This window comes from Biomphalaria glabrata, chromosome 9 (assembly GCF_947242115.1).
Source record: "Biomphalaria glabrata chromosome 9, xgBioGlab47.1, whole genome shotgun sequence".
Taxonomy (NCBI): Eukaryota; Metazoa; Mollusca; class Gastropoda; family Planorbidae; genus Biomphalaria; species Biomphalaria glabrata.
Window position 1 is genome coordinate 45516709 of NC_074719.1, and position 17527 is coordinate 45534235.

Genomic DNA, 17527 nt, shown 5'->3' on the forward strand with positions numbered 1-17527 from the left:
ATCAAAAGAAGCCGCTTGCGCATTATGTTCACTGTGCTAACCACAACTTAAACTTGGTGTTTAAATGATTCCGTCAGCTGTGTTCAAGACGTTGCAGATTTCTAGGACTTGGTGTTTTTGTTCACAGCATCTCAAGATGGGCGCGTCTTGAATCCAATAGGAAGAGCATAGCTTATAGTACACTCAAATACTTTTGTCCCACAAGGTGGTCATCAAGGAATGATTCGGATATTTTGATGTACTAAACCTGTTAACACAAATTACTTTGTGTTTCTCATAGGAAAAAAGAACGCCCGGAAGCTGCAGCACTTAGAAGAAAATTAGAAACATCCGATAACATTGACCTGCTAATTGTCGAATACTAAATTGTAAGCGCAGTCAGAGTTGCGTTTGAAATGTTGAGAAATGAGCAGCAAGCTCTACATAAAGCAGAAAGTAATGGAATGTCTTTTGGTGAATATACCCATACATTCAGATGACTCAATTGTTCTGTCGCACGATACATTCGTCTTACTTGGGGGAGGTGGCCCACAAAGATATTCTTGAACCCGGGCCCACGGATACCTTGCTACGCCACTGCTAATGACGATGTGTGAAAACTGAGCGGTATAAAAATAATTTTTTTTTTATTCCATAAACTTATAATTGAAACGAAGTCCGTATTAAAATTCTTTTTTTTAATAACAACATTTGAATCAGTATTCTATTCAATGAGTTAAATAAATAAATAAATGGAATATCTATTTTAAAATGATCTATTGTCCATTGATACTTTTTCAATTGTGACCTTAGATGCAAACTTTTTTTTTTGCGCGAATCTATAAATGAAGCTTGATTTATTAACGAAGAAGCTTGTGAACTTTTTAATAAAACGTACCTCCCCTGAAGTTTTTCATTGAAAAGTGTTGTAATTTTTTTTTAAAAATCTGCTTGCATATATAATTTAAAAAATTAGATGTCACAGGCCTATACGTGGCAACGAGCAATTGGTCTAAAGTGCCCACAGATTGTGACGTTGCTGGTCAGTGTTGAGGCCTTCTGTAACGAATGGTCTGGGGGAGAGGGGGGAGTTGCTGTCTTGTGTGTTCATTTATGCTCCTTTCTTGAAAATGATTTCCGACATATTGAGTTTGAGTTTTGGCACATCGGCACAATCTAGGCCATGTCGTGCCCGTAATCCTTTAAGGATCACTCTCCCTTTATGTCACAAGGGCTAAATTCTATACAGTTAAATCATTAAAAACAAGGTCTATTCACAGTTAAAATAGTAAAGGTAGTAAAAATTTAATAATTTGGTAAAAATCTTATGTAAATATTATAGGGTCACAATTCATAAATCAGATCTTCGAAGACGACCCCACCTCCCGGACAAATCCCAGTATTCCGACATATAAGCTCATTACAAGTAAACGTAATAAAAGTTGATAAAAACAAAAACAGTAAACACACTTCATGTTCAAATACCGTATCACAATTTTTATTTAATAAAATAAAACATCTTAAGTTTATAACATGATAAACAACAGATCCAGGCTTGAGTTGGGGGGTGGGGGTGGTAGTGAGGCTAAAACTGGACTAAGACATAAAAAAAAAAGTAAAGTAGACTTAGCGATTTATAGGGCCGATTTTAGTATCTGTTTATATGACCGTCGGTTTACGAGGGTGTTGTGTGAGAAGCACAACGACCACCGCCTTTATAATTCCTGAGTAAGGTCAGAGTTGAGTTTTAGTGTCCTAAAAAATATCGACATAAAAAATATCCCACAGTCTTCACCGAGATTCAAACACGAGACTCCTTGGTTTGAAAGCCAAGCGAGTTACCACCCAGCCACCAAGACCGCTTTGAAGTGTATGTAATAAAATTTGATTCTGGAGCAAGACCGAAGAAGAAAAAAAAGGGGGAGGTGGGGGTGAGTCAACCAGACGCTACGACCTATTTTGACTTCCAGTTCTCACAGTTGCCCATTAGAATTGGAGTGTGCTTACGTGGTCCTGAAAATCCCAATGTTCACAATCAAAAGGTGACCAAGCCACAGCAAACCATCCATCCATCCCAGTGGCGCTACAGCACGCGAAGGGTTCTGGCCTACCACATCGCATCCCTCTCCATTGGGATCTCTCCTGAGCCTTTCGTCTCTATGCCCGAACCCCAAGCTGTTGGAGATCTGCCTCCACATCATCAACAAACGAAGCACCAAAATCGTCTCTGTGGAGCTCGACTTTTCCTACAAAAGTGACATCTCTGGCCAGGGGGGAAAGTGGATTGAGAGAGATTTTTTAAGGCTCCACGCGAGCGCTGGCGAGAAAAACCACATCGACTGCCAGACTGGACTAACAATTAGATTCAACAAAGTCAACTCTTTCACACACACACTCGATTCACTTCAGTGACTCCCAGACTATGTTATAGTACTTCATTGAATTATATCAAAATCAATAAAACCCAGGAAACTTCCAGATTGCTGATTTTTAAAGTGTCCAGGACATCGCTCTATCCTTAACCCTTCAATTGACCTGTTCCCCGTTTTGCCACAAACGCCATATTTACAAATTAACATTGTAGATTTTTTTTTAAACTCTATAATACGGTAATAGATAAATACAGGATCCGCCCATTAGATCTACATAGGAAAAATAGGCCCCGCCCATTTGATCTACAAATGAAGGATTCGGGAGCTGAACATTTACTTAACAAACAAACAAGTGTATGAAAAGATTTCCAACAAATTAAAATAATATTTAAAGGGGCAACAAGCTGCCATTACAAGTAAACAGTTTTAAATATCAATATATAACATATTGTGACCGTCAGGCAACATAAATAGTTTATAATACTGTTATGTTTTTCTGTGCTGTATAAGGTTTTCATCAATGTGAAATGGAATACATACATTTCTTTCGATAGATTTTTTTAAAAAAATTCATGTTTTAAGAAAGGTATGCATAGGATTTAAATTATCAGATATCTAGCCTCATGCTTCAGCCCACTTCAGTTAGTGGTAACTCCGGCACCGACATAGTGCACGTAGCATTAACTCTTTCTCTCCTAACTGACGATACCAACGTTGATTCCCACCAGAATGTGGTAAATAATTACGGAGAGAAAGAGTTAAAATACGTTTAGACTGGCAGCTTGAGCGAGGTTAAACTTGGCTTCTGGTGTTGCTGGCGGGTCGATTAAGCGAGTCACCCGTCCTTCTGCTCTCACACAGCTGCGTGTGCTCCGGGAGGGGCATGATCGGTACCGGGTTCAGGTCCGGGTTCTCGGCGTTGAAGAAGAGCTGGGCGATCTGAAACTGCAGGAAGGATTGCGTCCTGGCGGGAAGCTTCTCCAGCCTTAGGGTGCAGCTGTCGAAGAAGATCTGGGTCGCGCTCCTGGCGCTGTAGCATTCCGAGACTGATGCCTCGCTGATGTAAGGGGCCCGGTCGTTCCCCCTCCACTGGTCCTCGTTTGAGTCGAAGGTCTCCAGGCGCGGCCTCTTCTTTGCACGTAACTTTGTTTCCGTTGCCAGGGGCAACTTGAGGGATAACTCTGTTGGTCTACATGGTGGAAAAAACATTAGTAATTAATAAATTTGATTAGAAAACATTAAGGATCTATATTTTGGTGAATCTATCATGATTACATTTAATTTGGTTAATTACACATTATCTATCAATTATGTGATTCACATTCATGCTTAATTTCAGCAGGGCATGTTGACATTGTGTTTATGCGTAAGTGTTTGTTGTTTGTATGTAGAATTATTCCTCTTGGCAAGAGAGTTCATATTGTATTTCTTGTGTGTTACGTGTGTACAGAGACTGTTACTAATGAGTCTGATGCATCCAGCTTCAAGTGATAGCGCTTATTGAGTTCAATGCTCTTTAGTCTAGTGTTAAGCTTGTACATTGTACCATTTTAAAGCTATCAGGGCACAGGGAAATTCTGGGAAGAATCTGTGTCTGGGCAGAGGGAAAGTCTGGACAAAGGGAGACATCTAGGCAGAATGAAAGTCGGGGCAGAGAAATGCATCTGGACAAGAAACATCTGGGCAGAATGAAAGTCGGGGCAGAGGAAGGCATCTGGACAAGAAACATCTGGGCAGAAGGAAAGTCTAGACAAAGGGAAACATCTGGGCAGAATGAAAGTCGGGGCAGAGGAATGCATCTGGACAGGAAACATCTGGGCAGAGGAAAAGTCTGGACAAAGGGAGACATCTGGGCAGAATGAAAGTCGGGGCAGAGGAAGGCATCTGGACAAGAAACATCTGGGCAGAATGAAAGTCGGGGCAGAGGAAGGCATCTGGGCAGAATGAAAGTCGGGGCAGAGGAAGGCATCTGGACAGGAAACATCTGGGCAGAAGGAAAGTCTGGACAAAGGGAGACATCTGGGCAGAATGAAAGTCGGGGCAGAGGAAGGCATCTGGACAGGAAACATCTGGGCAGAGGGAAAGTCTGGACAAAGGGAGACATCTGGGCAGAATGAAAGTCGGGGCAGAGGAAGGCACCTGGACAGAAAACATCTGGGCAGAAGGAAAGTCTGGACAAAGGGAGACATCTGGGCAGAATGAAAGTCTTGTACATGAACCATTTTAAAGCTATCAGGGCACAGGGAAATTGTGGGAAGAATCTGTGTCTGAGCAGAGGGAAAGTCTGGACAAAAGGAGACATCTAGGCAGAATGAAAGTCGGGGCAGAGGAATGCATCTGGACAAGAAACATCTGGGCAGAATGAAAGTCGGGGCAGAGGAGGGCATCTGGACAAGAAACATCTGGGCAGAAGGAAAGTCTAGACAAAGGGAAACATCTGGGCAGAATGAAAGTCGGGGCAGAGGAATGCATCTGGACAGGAAACATCTGGGCAGAGGGAAAGGATGGACAAAGGAAGACATCTGGGCAGAATGAAAGTCGGGGCAGAGGAATGCATCTGGACAGGAAACATCTGGGCAGAGGGAAAGGATGGACAAAGGAAGACATCTGGGCAGAATGAAAGTCGGGGCAGAGGAATGCATCTGGACAGGAAACATCTGGGCAGAGGAAAAGTCTGGACAAAGGGAGACATCTGGGCAGAATGAAAGTCGGGGCAGAGGAAGGCATCTGGACAGGAAACATCTGGGCAGAAGGAAAGTCTGGACAAAGGGAGACATCTGGGCAGAATGAAAGTCGGGGCAGAGGAAGGCATCTGGACAGGAAACATCTGGGCAGAAGGAAAGTCTGGACAAAGGGAGACATCTGGGCAGAATGAAAGTCGGGGCAGAGGAAGGCATCTGGACAGGAAACATCTGGGCAAAGTAAAGTCTGGACAAAGGGAGACATCTGGGCAGAATGAAAGTCGGGGCAGAGGAAGGCACCTGGACAGAAAACATCTGGGCAGAAGGAAAGTCTGGACAAAGGGAGACATCTGGGCAGAATGAAAGTCGGGGCAGAGGAAGGCATCTGGACAGGAAACATCTGGGCAGAGGGAAAGGATGGAGAAATCCAAAGCTTTATACTTGAGATTGGACTAATGATCTTCTTCTTCGTTCTCATTTTCCTGTTGGTGTGTTCAGGTGACTAGAGACCAATATATGAGATGAACTGTTGGAGCGTTCATATGATTAGACCAATATAGGAGATAAACTGTTGATGCGTTCAGATGACTAGACCAATATATGAGATGAACTGTTGGTGCGTTCAGATGACTAGACCAATATATGAGATGAACTGTTGGTGCGTTCAGATGACTAGACCAATATATGAGATGAACTGTTGGAGCGTTCAGATGACTAGACCATTACATGAGATGAACTGTTGGAGCGTTCAGACGACTAGACCATTACATGAGATGAACTGTTGGAGCGTTCAGACGACTAGACCATTACATGAGATGAACTGTTGGAGCGTTCAGACGACTAGACCATTACATGAGATGAACTGTTGGAGCGTTCAGACGACTAGACCATTACATGAGATGAACTGTTGGAGCGTTCAGAGAACTAGACCATTACATGAGATGAACTGTTGGAGCGTTCAGACGACTAGACCATTACATGAGATGAACTGTTGGAGCGTTCAGATGACTAGACCATTACATGAGATGAACTGCGCAGTGGTTTCCAAATCAGGGAGCTCTCCATATAGTTTTTATTCTATTGGGTTGTTCCGGGGCCAGTGTCTTGTTAGGGCCTCATAGTAAAGAGAACAGTTTTTGAGATTTCACTAGTTACCATTTTTTAGTTTTTGGAACATATATTGTCTCATTCTGTTGTGTCCAGTTCTGAGGTGAAAGATTAGAAGTTGATCTTGTCGGGATAGCTTATATTAGGCGTCGTTTTTTTTGCGATTCGGATGAGAGCTTGTCCATTTCATTGTATTCTATTAGTTCCTTCATTTCTTCTGGATAGATACTAATGATCTGATTATTGTTATATTTTTTTTATAGTTTAAAAAGTGGCGTGCAGACAAAAAAGAAAAGGGACACACTTAAGATATTGCTATTGCGCATTGTCAAAAGATTTAGCAGTGTTTAAAACCTTGTAGTGCACATTGTAAAGAAGCCGTCTTACCCTTCTGGGGGGCTGGCATCCTCCTCTTCTTTGATGGAGGCGGTGTCGCTAATTGTGTCTTCAGACACGAGGGCGTGGCTACTGGTCTCATCACGAAGACTGAGGAATAAACGAAAAAAAAATTGAAATGCATTGTCCTATAGTTCACACTCAATGAACACTCCCGACTCATCCAATGAACACTCCCGACTCATCCAATGAACACTCCCGACTCATCCAATGAACACTCCCGACTCATCCAATGAACACTCCCGACTCATCCAATGAACACTCCCGACTCATCCAATGAACACTCCCGACTCATCCAATGAACACTCCCGACTCATCCAATGAACACTCCCGAATCATCCAATGAACACTCCCGAAACATCCGACGACCAGTTCAGAATTAGAGTGAAAGGAATTAGCGTATCTTCCCATTCAGAAAATTCGTTGCTAGAACATGTTTTTATTAACTGTATCCTTCTTTAGTGGTCTCTGTATTTCTATCTTAAGAACAGCTGCTGACCAGGAAATGTGGAGGGATTACGTTGGGCCAACTGTCACAGCACCCGTACGACGAAAGTCAAATGGACAGATGATGATGATTATAAGATCACGTCAGTCGAGAAGCATGCCTAGGTATTAGCCATGTTCGGCAAGACTAGATATTAGCCATATTCGGCAAGCCTAGATATTAGCCATGTTCGGTAAGCCTAGGTATTAGCCATGTTCGGTAAGCCTAGGCATTAGCCATGTTCGGCAAGCCTAGGTATTAGCCATGTTCGGCAAGCCTAGGTATTAGCCATGTTCAGCAAGCCTAGACATTAGCCATGTTCGCAAGCCTAGACATTAGCCATGTTCGCAAGCCTAGGCATTAGCCATGTTCGCAAGCCTAGGCATTAGCCATGTTCGGCAAGCCTAGGCATTAGCCATGTTCGGCAAGCCTAGGTATTAGCCATGGTCGGCAAGCCTAGGTATTAGCCATGGTCGGCAAGCCTAGGTATTAGCCATGTTCGCAAGCCTAGGTATTAGCCATGTTCGGCAAGCCTAGGTATTAGCCATGTTCGGCAAGACTAGATATTAGCCATGTTCGGCAAGCCTAGGTATTAGCCATGTTTGGCAAGCCTAGGTATTAGCCATGTTTGGCAAGCCTAGGTATTAGCCATGTTTGGCAAGCCTAGGTATTAGCCATGTTTGGCAAGCCTAGGTATTAGCCATGTTCGGCAAGCCTAGACATTAGCCATGTTCGCAAGCCTAGACATTAGCCATGTTCGGCAAGCCTAGGCATTAACTATCATGAATATTAGGCCTATAATTAACAGACAAATATAATGAAGAAATTCAAACTTGTATAATCTGAATTTCTTCCTAAATTGAGGTCAGTTCTCTTATCTATGGGAAAGACATTTTCTTTCAATGCAGGAAGTCGCTTGGATGATGTTTATCCAACCAGAAACTGGAGAGCTTATAAGGCGTTATCTTATCTTATAAACTGGAGAGCTCATAAAGCGTTATCTTATCTTATAAACTGGAGAGCTCATAAGGCGTTATCTTATAAACTGGAGAGCTCAAAAGGCGTTATCTTATAAACTGGAGAGCTCATAAGGCGTTATCTTATAAACTGGAGAGCTCATAAGGCATTATCTTATCTTATAAATTTGAGAGCTCATAAGACGTTATCTTATAAACTGGAGAGCTCATAAGGGGTCTTCTTATATTATAAACTGGAGAGCTCATTATGCGTCTTCTTATCTTATAAACTGGAGAGCTCATAATGCGTTATCTTATCTTATAAACTATAGACGTTCTTTCAAAATAAAAGTAGATGATCACGTCTTTCGTTGTATACGTCTCTATCTTGGCGTGGGTTCGAATCCTATGGTTACTAGTACAATTGTTTTAAAAAACCAAACGAAACTGGACAGACGGAACGACAGGTGAAGTTCACTTAAAACAAGTGTGTAATAAAATAAGACGACGGACACAGCGCTAACACTTACACACCTCGGCGGCGAGTCTTGACACGGGAAGGACACCTCAGGCTCGTCATAGGAGTCCTCCTGAGATTCTCGACTGCATGCCAATAGACTGCTGACAATGTCTCCGTGGGGCGACGCCTTTGAACAGCTAATAGACAGAACCAAAGGCGAACTCTCAGGTATTGGTCACGGCGAGACGGTACTACTACTACAGCGAAGTTCTGAAAACGTGCCACTCTGTGACCGAGACCATTGGTTGTAGAAGGCCTCAACACTGACCTGCATCGTCACAACCTGTGGGCATTTCAGACCAATAGCTCGTTGCCACGTCACAGTGTTCAGGTCTTCTAACAAGATTGGTCTCGCTGTAACCCGGCATATAATCGGATAACTCGACCACACACTGGCAGGGTGAAAAAAAAATTTCTTTTTCTTTATGCAGTTAATTTTTTTACAAAGCTTATATCAACTCATTCTGTTTGACTGTCTGGTCAAAAGTTTGTACACTGGATTTCTCCAACACCCATTCTCAGATCAAGTTGAAACTTAACACAGTTCTTCATTGGCATAGACAAGGCATGAATCAATAAAAAAATGGAAGGGGCTGTTATTGAAAAAGATTATATTCAAGTCAAAATGCAGAAAGGAATGGAGAAAGACGGTCGACGGATCATGTGTGGTGCCCCGGCGGTACAACAGACTACGGTACGGAATGTAAAGGCAGGGGTGCTTAAAACCAATTCCGCTTCCAGAGATAACAACCTTGCAGAACAAGTGTTATGCGCTTCGAACTGACGCGCCCCTTCCCGCTTCTAATCGTAATTCTCCGCCTGCCCGTAGAATTAAAAAACAATTATGAAAACTGTGACGATTCGAAACGAGGATGCTGTGTGGTCAGTGCATCCTTAAACGCATTGAATTTAATGAAAAGAATTAATGAAAACAATTAGACTATTGTTGGCCCTACTTTAGTCGTAGAACGACCATGGTTAATCTCGAACATTTTTTCATGTGACTGTGGAGCCTTATTTTGGAGAGACACTCCGGTCAACATCTATCGCTGGTTAATGTGCCTTTCGATTTGGTGGTAGAGGAGCTAGCCATTATTTGCTTGGCACCCTTTTCTTCCAGAGCTGAGGCCCATACTTTAATATTCACAGATAGGGCTAAATATGTTGGGTTTAGTCTTCTAAATTAATTGTTAACGCTATTTCTCCCTCACGCATTCTCCGTTCAAATTGATACTTTAAACAAATATTTATTACACCTAACAATATATGAATCATTAAACAAAAATACTCAATTAGTCAAATGATTATTGATTATTAATTATTTTCTTTGAGATCGAATGAGGGGAAATAAGTTGCACATTATTGGTTGATATAGTTTTAAGGATGGAGTTCTTCCCCTTCAGATTAGCTTTGTTATTATTGACAGTTTAAAGACAACATAAAAGTTGTACAATTCCTCTTATCAGCTTGCAAACTCTTTATGGATTAAGGGTGAGCGGGCGGGCTCAAGAAAAGTTATGTGACTAAACAAGAACCGCCCCCCCCCACCCCAAAAAAAACAACCCCGCCCCCCTCCACGTGACAAGGAGACTTACATATTGTCTTCCAGGAACGGCTCCAGAAATGACATGTGCTCAAAGAAGCGCCAATTCTTCATGGCGGCCACATTGACGTTCTGACGTATCCCTCGTATCTTCTTCACGTATGTGTCCCGCAAGTTCCGCCATTTCTTCTTCCATTCCATACCTGCAGATATAGCAAGAATCAGTATAAGCAGTGGCGTCACTAGGGTCAATGTCACCCCGTGCGGTCTGCACCGCTCTACTTGCGCCGCTGAATATAAGCAGGAATCCCCCAATTTAAAACAAAACAAAAAATGATTGCATAGTACTTAAACTCGTGAATTTATTTCTAAACCCTTTGAAAAAAAATTACTCAAGCCGTGAGCCTCCTGACGTGGTGATTGGGTCGGGCCTTGTTCTGTTTGAGTTATGAATGAATTCAGCTCAAGAATGCGGGAAATAACTTGTCGGACTGGCGTACGCCGAGGAACCCTGGACCAGCTATCCCAAACCCCTAGCCACAACGGCGTGACTTTAACGAATGCTGTAAATAAAGACTTACACTTAGGCCTCTTTGGAGCAGGCGCCTGGTGGCTGAGTGGTGAAGCACATGGCCTCCGAACCGATCGGTGCCTGTTTAACATATAGATAAAGGCTTATGTAAGGGGAAATAGTCGCTAATTACTTGCCATTTATCTAAAAATTACACGGTTTAGCTCCATTTCTGTTATATAAAAAAAAATAATTAATCAGTACTTAAGAATTAACTAACTAGTTAATTTTTTACATTGATTTATGTATTGTTATCGACTATGAATAATTATGCAAAATTTCAACTTGATCCGATCAAGTGGAAGTGGGGAAAAAACGTGTCAAAACGTAATAAAGGGACTAAATCCATATATATCCACACCTCTCATTAAGTAGCATTTTTTCCCTTATTTCAAAATCAAACAAAATAATCAATCACCAACAATGAATAAACTGCTTTTTTTTTTTTTTATTAATGTCTTGTCAGTTTTAACTCTTTCTCTCCGTAATTATTTACCACATTCTGGTGGAATCAGCGTTGGTATCGTCAGTTAGGAGACAAAGAGTTAATGAATAATGGGCAAAGTTTTTAACTAATACTAGAATGAGAAATGGGATAAAAAGTCTGTTCAAACTTTTTACCAGACAGACAAAGTGAGTTGATAAAAGCTTTGTAAAAATATCATATCTCAAACATCAATAGCTTGGAATCGCGCAATAAAAACCAGGTGAAACTATGTTTCTATTTATGGCATGTTGATGCGTGGCAAAGAACAACGCCAGAACGCCATGGTTCCACTCGATGGTACGCTGCAACACCTGAAGCTGGTCAACATATTGACAAAATAATTGACCTCGTTTCACCGAACTGCGTTGACGTCACGAGGTCACGGCACCTAAAACTAGAGCGTCAACAGAGCCATGCCGGCATTGGCTAGCAGAAGTCAGGACACGCTGTAGAGTTACGTTTCTTTGAATCTATCTAGAATCTGGAGGCTTGCAGCTAGAAATAGATCACGAAAGATTAATAACAGCTCTGGACATTAGGCTGCTAAGCTGATAAAACTATGTTTAATAAGAAAACCAAACCCAAAACCATTTTTAAAACTACTTATGTAGATTTTTATTAACATTTTTATTTCCTCTTTAAATGTGGAAGTAATATAAAATTTAAAAAATTACATAGATATCTATATATATATTTATAAAAAAAAAAAAGGTCTGAGGTCATATTACAACATCTTCGTGGCTCGCAAAGACCTTCAGTCAGGGAACAGCACCAGGAAAAAAAAAGAAGAAGCAGACATAGAAAGCGATGGGAAGACAACATAAAAGAATGGACGGGCCTGCCATTGAAAGAGGTTCTGACTAAGGCAGAAGACAGAAAGGAATGGAGAAAGACGGTCGACGAATCTTGCATGGTGCCCCAACGGTCCAACAGCCTACTAAGGTATAGGTAAAGGGAAAAGCTCTGAGAAAAGGCAACATGAGTTGTTGAAAAAAAAAAAAAAGCTGTATTAGAGATTTGCATACCTGGCGGACCAAACTAACCACAGCCTGAGCATTCAATAACAAGACGACAGTTTATAATTTTAGCTCCATTTTGTTTTTATCTAGCTGGCAATGTTAAGGTTTATTGAGCGTCCTTGACATAATTTAATTTATCTTGAAAATCTCCAGTTTGTTGACCTTACGCATATAGACCCTGTCACGTTTGTGCTAAAAACACTTTGTTTTAAATTTTCATTAATCAGTTTTTATTTTATACAAGTCACGAGACTAGATTAAGAACTTTATTATCAAAGGAGCATTTTGTGTTCAGCCCTACTTCTTATGAATATTTATTTTTTTTAGTTACAGCACTTTTTTTTTTAGCGGCCCCCGAAAGGGGAATAGCCGCTATTAGTTTAGTGTGGCCTGTCTGTCCGTCCGTCTCGTTTAGATCACAGAAACTAAAAAAAAAAATATATTTAAATTCGACATCGTGATATTATAGAGCACTTAAAGTTCGGCTACTTTTTTTTCTTTAAATAAGCGAACAAATGAATTTTTTAAAGTAAACATCCATATATTTTTTTTCATAAAAATGTACCATTTTTACAATTCACTATTTAAAAAAAACAAAACAAAACAAAAAAAAAAAAACAATAACCAACAACACGGTAAACGGTATTACCAGGGGAGGCTATTTCCTTGTATACCTGTTAGACATTTATGCAAAGTTTTTTTTTTTTTTTTGTTATTTTCTAAAAATGGTTTTAAAATAATTGTATTACTAAAGTAAATGTGTTCTGTTACATAATTTATTTGCATTTGAAATCTTGTCTTTACTTTTGTTTTAAAAGTGGGAAAGAATCCATTTTGTATGTATATTAGTCTAACGTAATTTAAAACATTATTTAATAAGCAGTGTTTTATATTATGGAGAAGACAGAAACGGGTTAATGTAGTGCAAAGAAGGAGAGAGAGAGAGAGAGAGAGAGAGAGAAAAGAAACAGAAAGGAAGGAGAGAGAGAGAGAGAAAAAAGAAACAGAAAGGAAGGAGAGAGAGAGAAAAAAGAAACAAAAAGGAAAGAGAGAGAGAAAAGAAACAGAAAGGAAGGAGAGAGAGAAAAAAAAAGAAACAGAAAGGAAAGACAGAGAGAGAGAGAGAGAGAGAGAGAGAGAGAGAAAAGAAACAGAAAGGAAGGAGAGAGAGAGAGAGAGGGAGAAAAGAAACAGAAAGGAAGGAGAGAGAGAGAGAAAGAGAAGAAACAGAAAGGAAGGAGAGAGAGAGAAAAGAAACAGAAAGGAAGGAGAGAGAGAGAGAGAGAGAGAGAGAAAAGAAACAGAAAGGAAGGAGAGAGAGAGAGAAAAGAAACAGAAAGGAAGGAGAGAGAGAGAGAGAAAAGAAACAGAAAGGAAGAAGAGAGAGAGAGAAAAAAGAAACAGAAAGGAAGGAGAGAGACAAAAGAAACAGAAAGGAAAGAGAGAGAGAGAGAGAGAGAGAAAAGAAACAGAAAGGAAGGCGAGAGAGAAAAGAAACAAAAAGGAAGAAGAGAGAGAGAGAGAGAAAAGAAACAGAAAGGAAGGAGAGAGAGAGAGAGAGAGAGAGAAAAGAAACAGAAAGGAAGGAGAGAGAGAGAGAGAGAGAGAGAGAGAGAGAGAGAAAAGAAACAGAAAGGAAGGAGAGAGAGAGAGAGAGAGAGAGAGAGAGAAAAGAAACAGAAAGGAAGGAGAGAGAGAAAAGAAAAAAAAAGGAAGAAGAGAGAGAGAGAGAGAGAGAGAGAGAGAGAAAAGAAACAGAAAGGAAGGAGAGAGAGAGATAGAGAGAAAAGAAACAGAAAGGAAGGAGAGAGAGAGAGAGAGAGAGAGAAAAGAAACAGAAAGAAAGGAGAGAGAGGGAGGGAGAAAAGAAACAGAAAGGAAGGAGAGAAAGAGAGAGAGAAAAGAAACAGAAAAGAAGGAGAGAGAGAGAGAGAGAGAGAGAAAAGAAACAGAAAGGAAGGAGAGAGAGAGAGGAAAAAGAAACAGAAAGGAAGGAGAGAGAGAGAGAGAGACAGAGAGAAAAGAAACAGAAAGGAAGGAGAGAAAAAAAAAAGAAACAGAAAGGAAGGAGAGAGAGAGAGAGAAAAAAAAAAGAAACAGAAAGGAAGGAGAGAGAGAGAGAGAAAAAAAAGAAACAGAAAGGAAGGAGAGAGAGAGAGAGGGAGAAAAGAAACAGAAAGGAAGGAGAGAGAGAGAAAGAGAAGAAACAGAAAGGAAGGAGAGAGAGAGAAAAGAAACAGAAAGGAAGGAGAGAGAGAGAGAGAGAGAAAAGAAACAGAAAGGAAGGAGAGAGAGAGAGAAAAGAAACAGAAAGGAAGGAGAGAGAGAGAGAAAAGAAACAGAAAGGAAGAAGAGAGAGAGAGAAAAAAGAAACAGAAAGGAAGGAGAGAGACAAAAGAAACAGAAAGGAAAGAGAGAGAGAGAGAGAGAGAGAAAAGAAACAGAAAGGAAGGCGAGAGAGAAAAGAAACAAAAAGGAAGAAGAGAGAGAGAGAGAAAAGAAACAGAAAGGAAGGAGAGAGAGAGAGAGAGAGAAAAGAAACAGAAAGGAAGGAGAGAGAGAGAGAGAGAGAAAAGAAACAGAAAGGAAGGAGAGAGAGAGAGAGAGAGAGAAAAAAGAAACAGAAAGGAAGGAGAGAGAGAAAAGAAAAAAAAAGGAAGAAGAGAGAGAGAGAGAGAAAAGAAACAGAAAGGAAGGAGAGAGAGAGAGAGAGAGAAAAGAAACAGAAAGGAAGGAGAGAGAGAGAGAGAGAGAGAGAGAGAAAAGAAACAGAAAGAAAGGAGAGAGAGGGAGGGAGAAAAGAAACAGAAAGGAAGGAGAGAGAGAGAGAGAGAAAAGAAACAGAAAAGAAGGAGAGAGAGAGAGAGAGAAAAGAAACAGAAAGGAAGGAGAGAGAGAGAGGAAAAAGAAACAGAAAGGAAGGAGAGAGAGAGAGAGAGACAGAGAGAAAAGAAACAGAAAGGAAGGAGAGAAAAAAAAAAGAAACAGAAAGGAAGGAGAGAGAGAGAGAGAGAAAAAAAAAAGAAACAGAAAGGAAGGAGAGAGAAAGAGAGAGAAAAAAAGAAACAGAAAGGAAGGAGAGAGAGAAAAGAAAAAGAAAGGAAGGAGAGAGAGAGAGAGAGAAAAAAAAAGAAACAGAAAGGAAGGAGAGAGAGAGAAAAAAAAGAATCAGAAAGGAAAGACAGAGAGAGAAAAAAGAAACAGAAAGGAAGGAGAGAGAGAGAGAGAAAAGAAACACAAAGGAAGGAGAGAGGGAGAGAGAGAGAGAGAGAGAGAGAGAGAGAGAGAGAGAAAAGAAACAGAAAGGAAGGAGAGAGAGAGAGAAAAAAAGAAACAGAAAGGAACGAGAGAGAGAGAGAGAAAAGAAACAGAAAGGAAGGAGAGAGGGAGAGAGAGAGAGAGAGAGAGAGAAAAGAAACAGAAAGGAAGGAGAGAGAGAGAAAAAAGAAACAGAAAGGAAGGAGATAGAGAGAGAGAGAAAAGAAACAGAAAGGAAGGAGAGAGAGAGAGAGAGAGAAAAGAAACAGAAAGGAAGGAGAGAGGGAGAGAGAGAGAGAGAGAAAAAGAAACAGAAAGAAATCAGAGAGAGAGAAAAGAAACAGAAAGGAAGGAGAGAGGGAGAGAGAGAGAGAGAGAGAGAGAGAAAAGAAACAGAAAGGAAGGAGGGAGAGAGAGAAAAAAGAAACAGAAAGGAAGGAGACAGAGAGGGAGAAAAGAAACAGAAAGGAAGGAGATAGAGAGAGAGAGAAAAGAAACAGAAAGGAAGGAGAGAGAGAGAGAAAAAAAAGAAACAGAAAGAAAGGAGAGAGAGAGAGAGAGGAAAAAGAAACAGAAAGGAAAGAGAGAGAGAGAAAAAAAAAGAAACAGAAAGGAAGGAGAGAGAGAATTAAGAAACATAAAGGAAAGAGAGAGAGAGAGAAAAAAGAAACAGAAAGAAAGGAGAGAGAGAGAGAGAGTAAAGAAACAAAAAGGAAGGAGAGAGAGAGAGAGAGAGAGAGGAAAAAGAAACAGAAAGGAAGGAGAGAGAGAGAGAAAAAAAGAAACAGAAAGGAAGGAGAGAGAGAATTAAGAAACAGAAAGGAAAGAGAGAGAGAGAGAGAGAGAGAAAAGAAACAGAAAGGAAAGAGAGAGAGAGATTCGAATAGGGAAACCCTCGGTTCGGAAGCCAATCGCTTTACCAATCGGCCATCACGCCCACCAATCCTGAAAAAGCCTTATCAGTTAATTGGGACCTCCGTGGCCTAAATATATATGTCGAAGGTGTCGTACAGACCTGTGACGTGGCAACGAGCTATTGGTCTAAACTACCCACAGGTTGTGACGTTGCAGGTCAGGGCTTCTATATCGATTGGTCTCGTCTGGACTGAGGACTTATTTATTTTTATTTTTTTACTAAGAAGCGGTCCGTGACTAATATGACGCAAACTTAATGCGGCCCTGGGGTCGAGAACGGTTGTTTCAACTTATTTGTACGAGCCGATCCTAGAACTATGTACGACGGTGTGAATGTACATTTTGGTTTCTTATAGTTATAATGTTTTTTGTTTAGTATAATGCACAAATTGTAAGACAAATTTCCATACGGACAATAAAGATTATTATTATTATTATTATAAGACAACAGTGCACTCACCGTCCATTGCTGGCTTTCCCATGTCCATCGCCACAGTCAACCATATGTTGTGGAGGTGGTTGACATCCTTGTGGTCCTGAAAACTAGGGTCGTACAGGGCCCGATTCTGTCGCACCAGCTCTATCAGCTTCTCGTTTTCTTCGCGGCTTAGAGGGAACTTGCATCGGCCCGCCGAGCCATTGCTTCGCTTTGTCGACTTCATTTAGATCCAGATCTAGATTCTAGTTTTCACAAATAATTTGCGTTCAAAACGGATTCTCTACTAGATCCAACTCACTATTCTAGATCTAATTTACTTATTAAAGTTTTGAAATAAGATCTCCTCTACAGATTTCGGTGTAGGAAAAAGAAACAGACTGTTACTGTAACGCAAGCTGTGTAGTACAACACAAAAACGGATGTGGTTGAGACAACACACTTGAACCCTTACAGCAAGTTGCGGATCCGGCAGACGTAGCCGCGTCGTGTTCAACACCGCTTCAACGCGGCACACACACACACATTGAGAGCGCGAATGTTCCGCTAACGGGATTTGTCAAGCGTTCTCTCTTTTTTTTTTTTCTTCTTCTTCCCTCAAGGCTGTGCAATGTCTGTGCGTACGTGCGTTGAACGTGTGCGCTCCGTATCCGGACCCAGCGTCCGCGCCTGAGGTCAGTCCGGGAGGGGAGGATGAGTGTGAGGATTGTGTGTGTGTGTGTGTGTATTTCCTGCTGGAGCAAAACTGGAGCTAGGACAACCAGTGTGACCTCGTTTGGTCCAGTTAAATTTTGGAGGGA

General features: G+C 41.0%; 1 protein-coding gene across 2 annotated transcripts; it reads right to left on the minus strand.

The window, feature by feature from the left end:
* Positions 1-1455: 1455 nt before the first annotated feature.
* On the minus strand, positions 1456-17246 carry LOC106068451 (uncharacterized). Of its 2 annotated transcripts, XM_013227813.2 has the most exons (5): positions 16752-17246; positions 10094-10244; positions 8513-8635; positions 6527-6625; positions 1456-3540 (listed from the first exon to the last, which is right to left on the minus strand). In XM_013227813.2, the coding sequence occupies exons 1-5, from the start codon at positions 16951-16953 to the stop codon at positions 3144-3146; spliced, it is 972 nt and encodes a 323-aa protein (XP_013083267.2). In that variant the 5' UTR covers positions 16954-17246; the 3' UTR covers positions 1456-3143. The 2 variants fall into 2 exon arrangements, with proteins under 2 accessions (XP_013083267.2, XP_013083268.2); XM_013227814.2 differs by lacking the exon at positions 8513-8635 and having other exon boundaries at positions 16752-17242.
* Between the last annotated feature and the right edge of the window lie 281 nt (positions 17247-17527).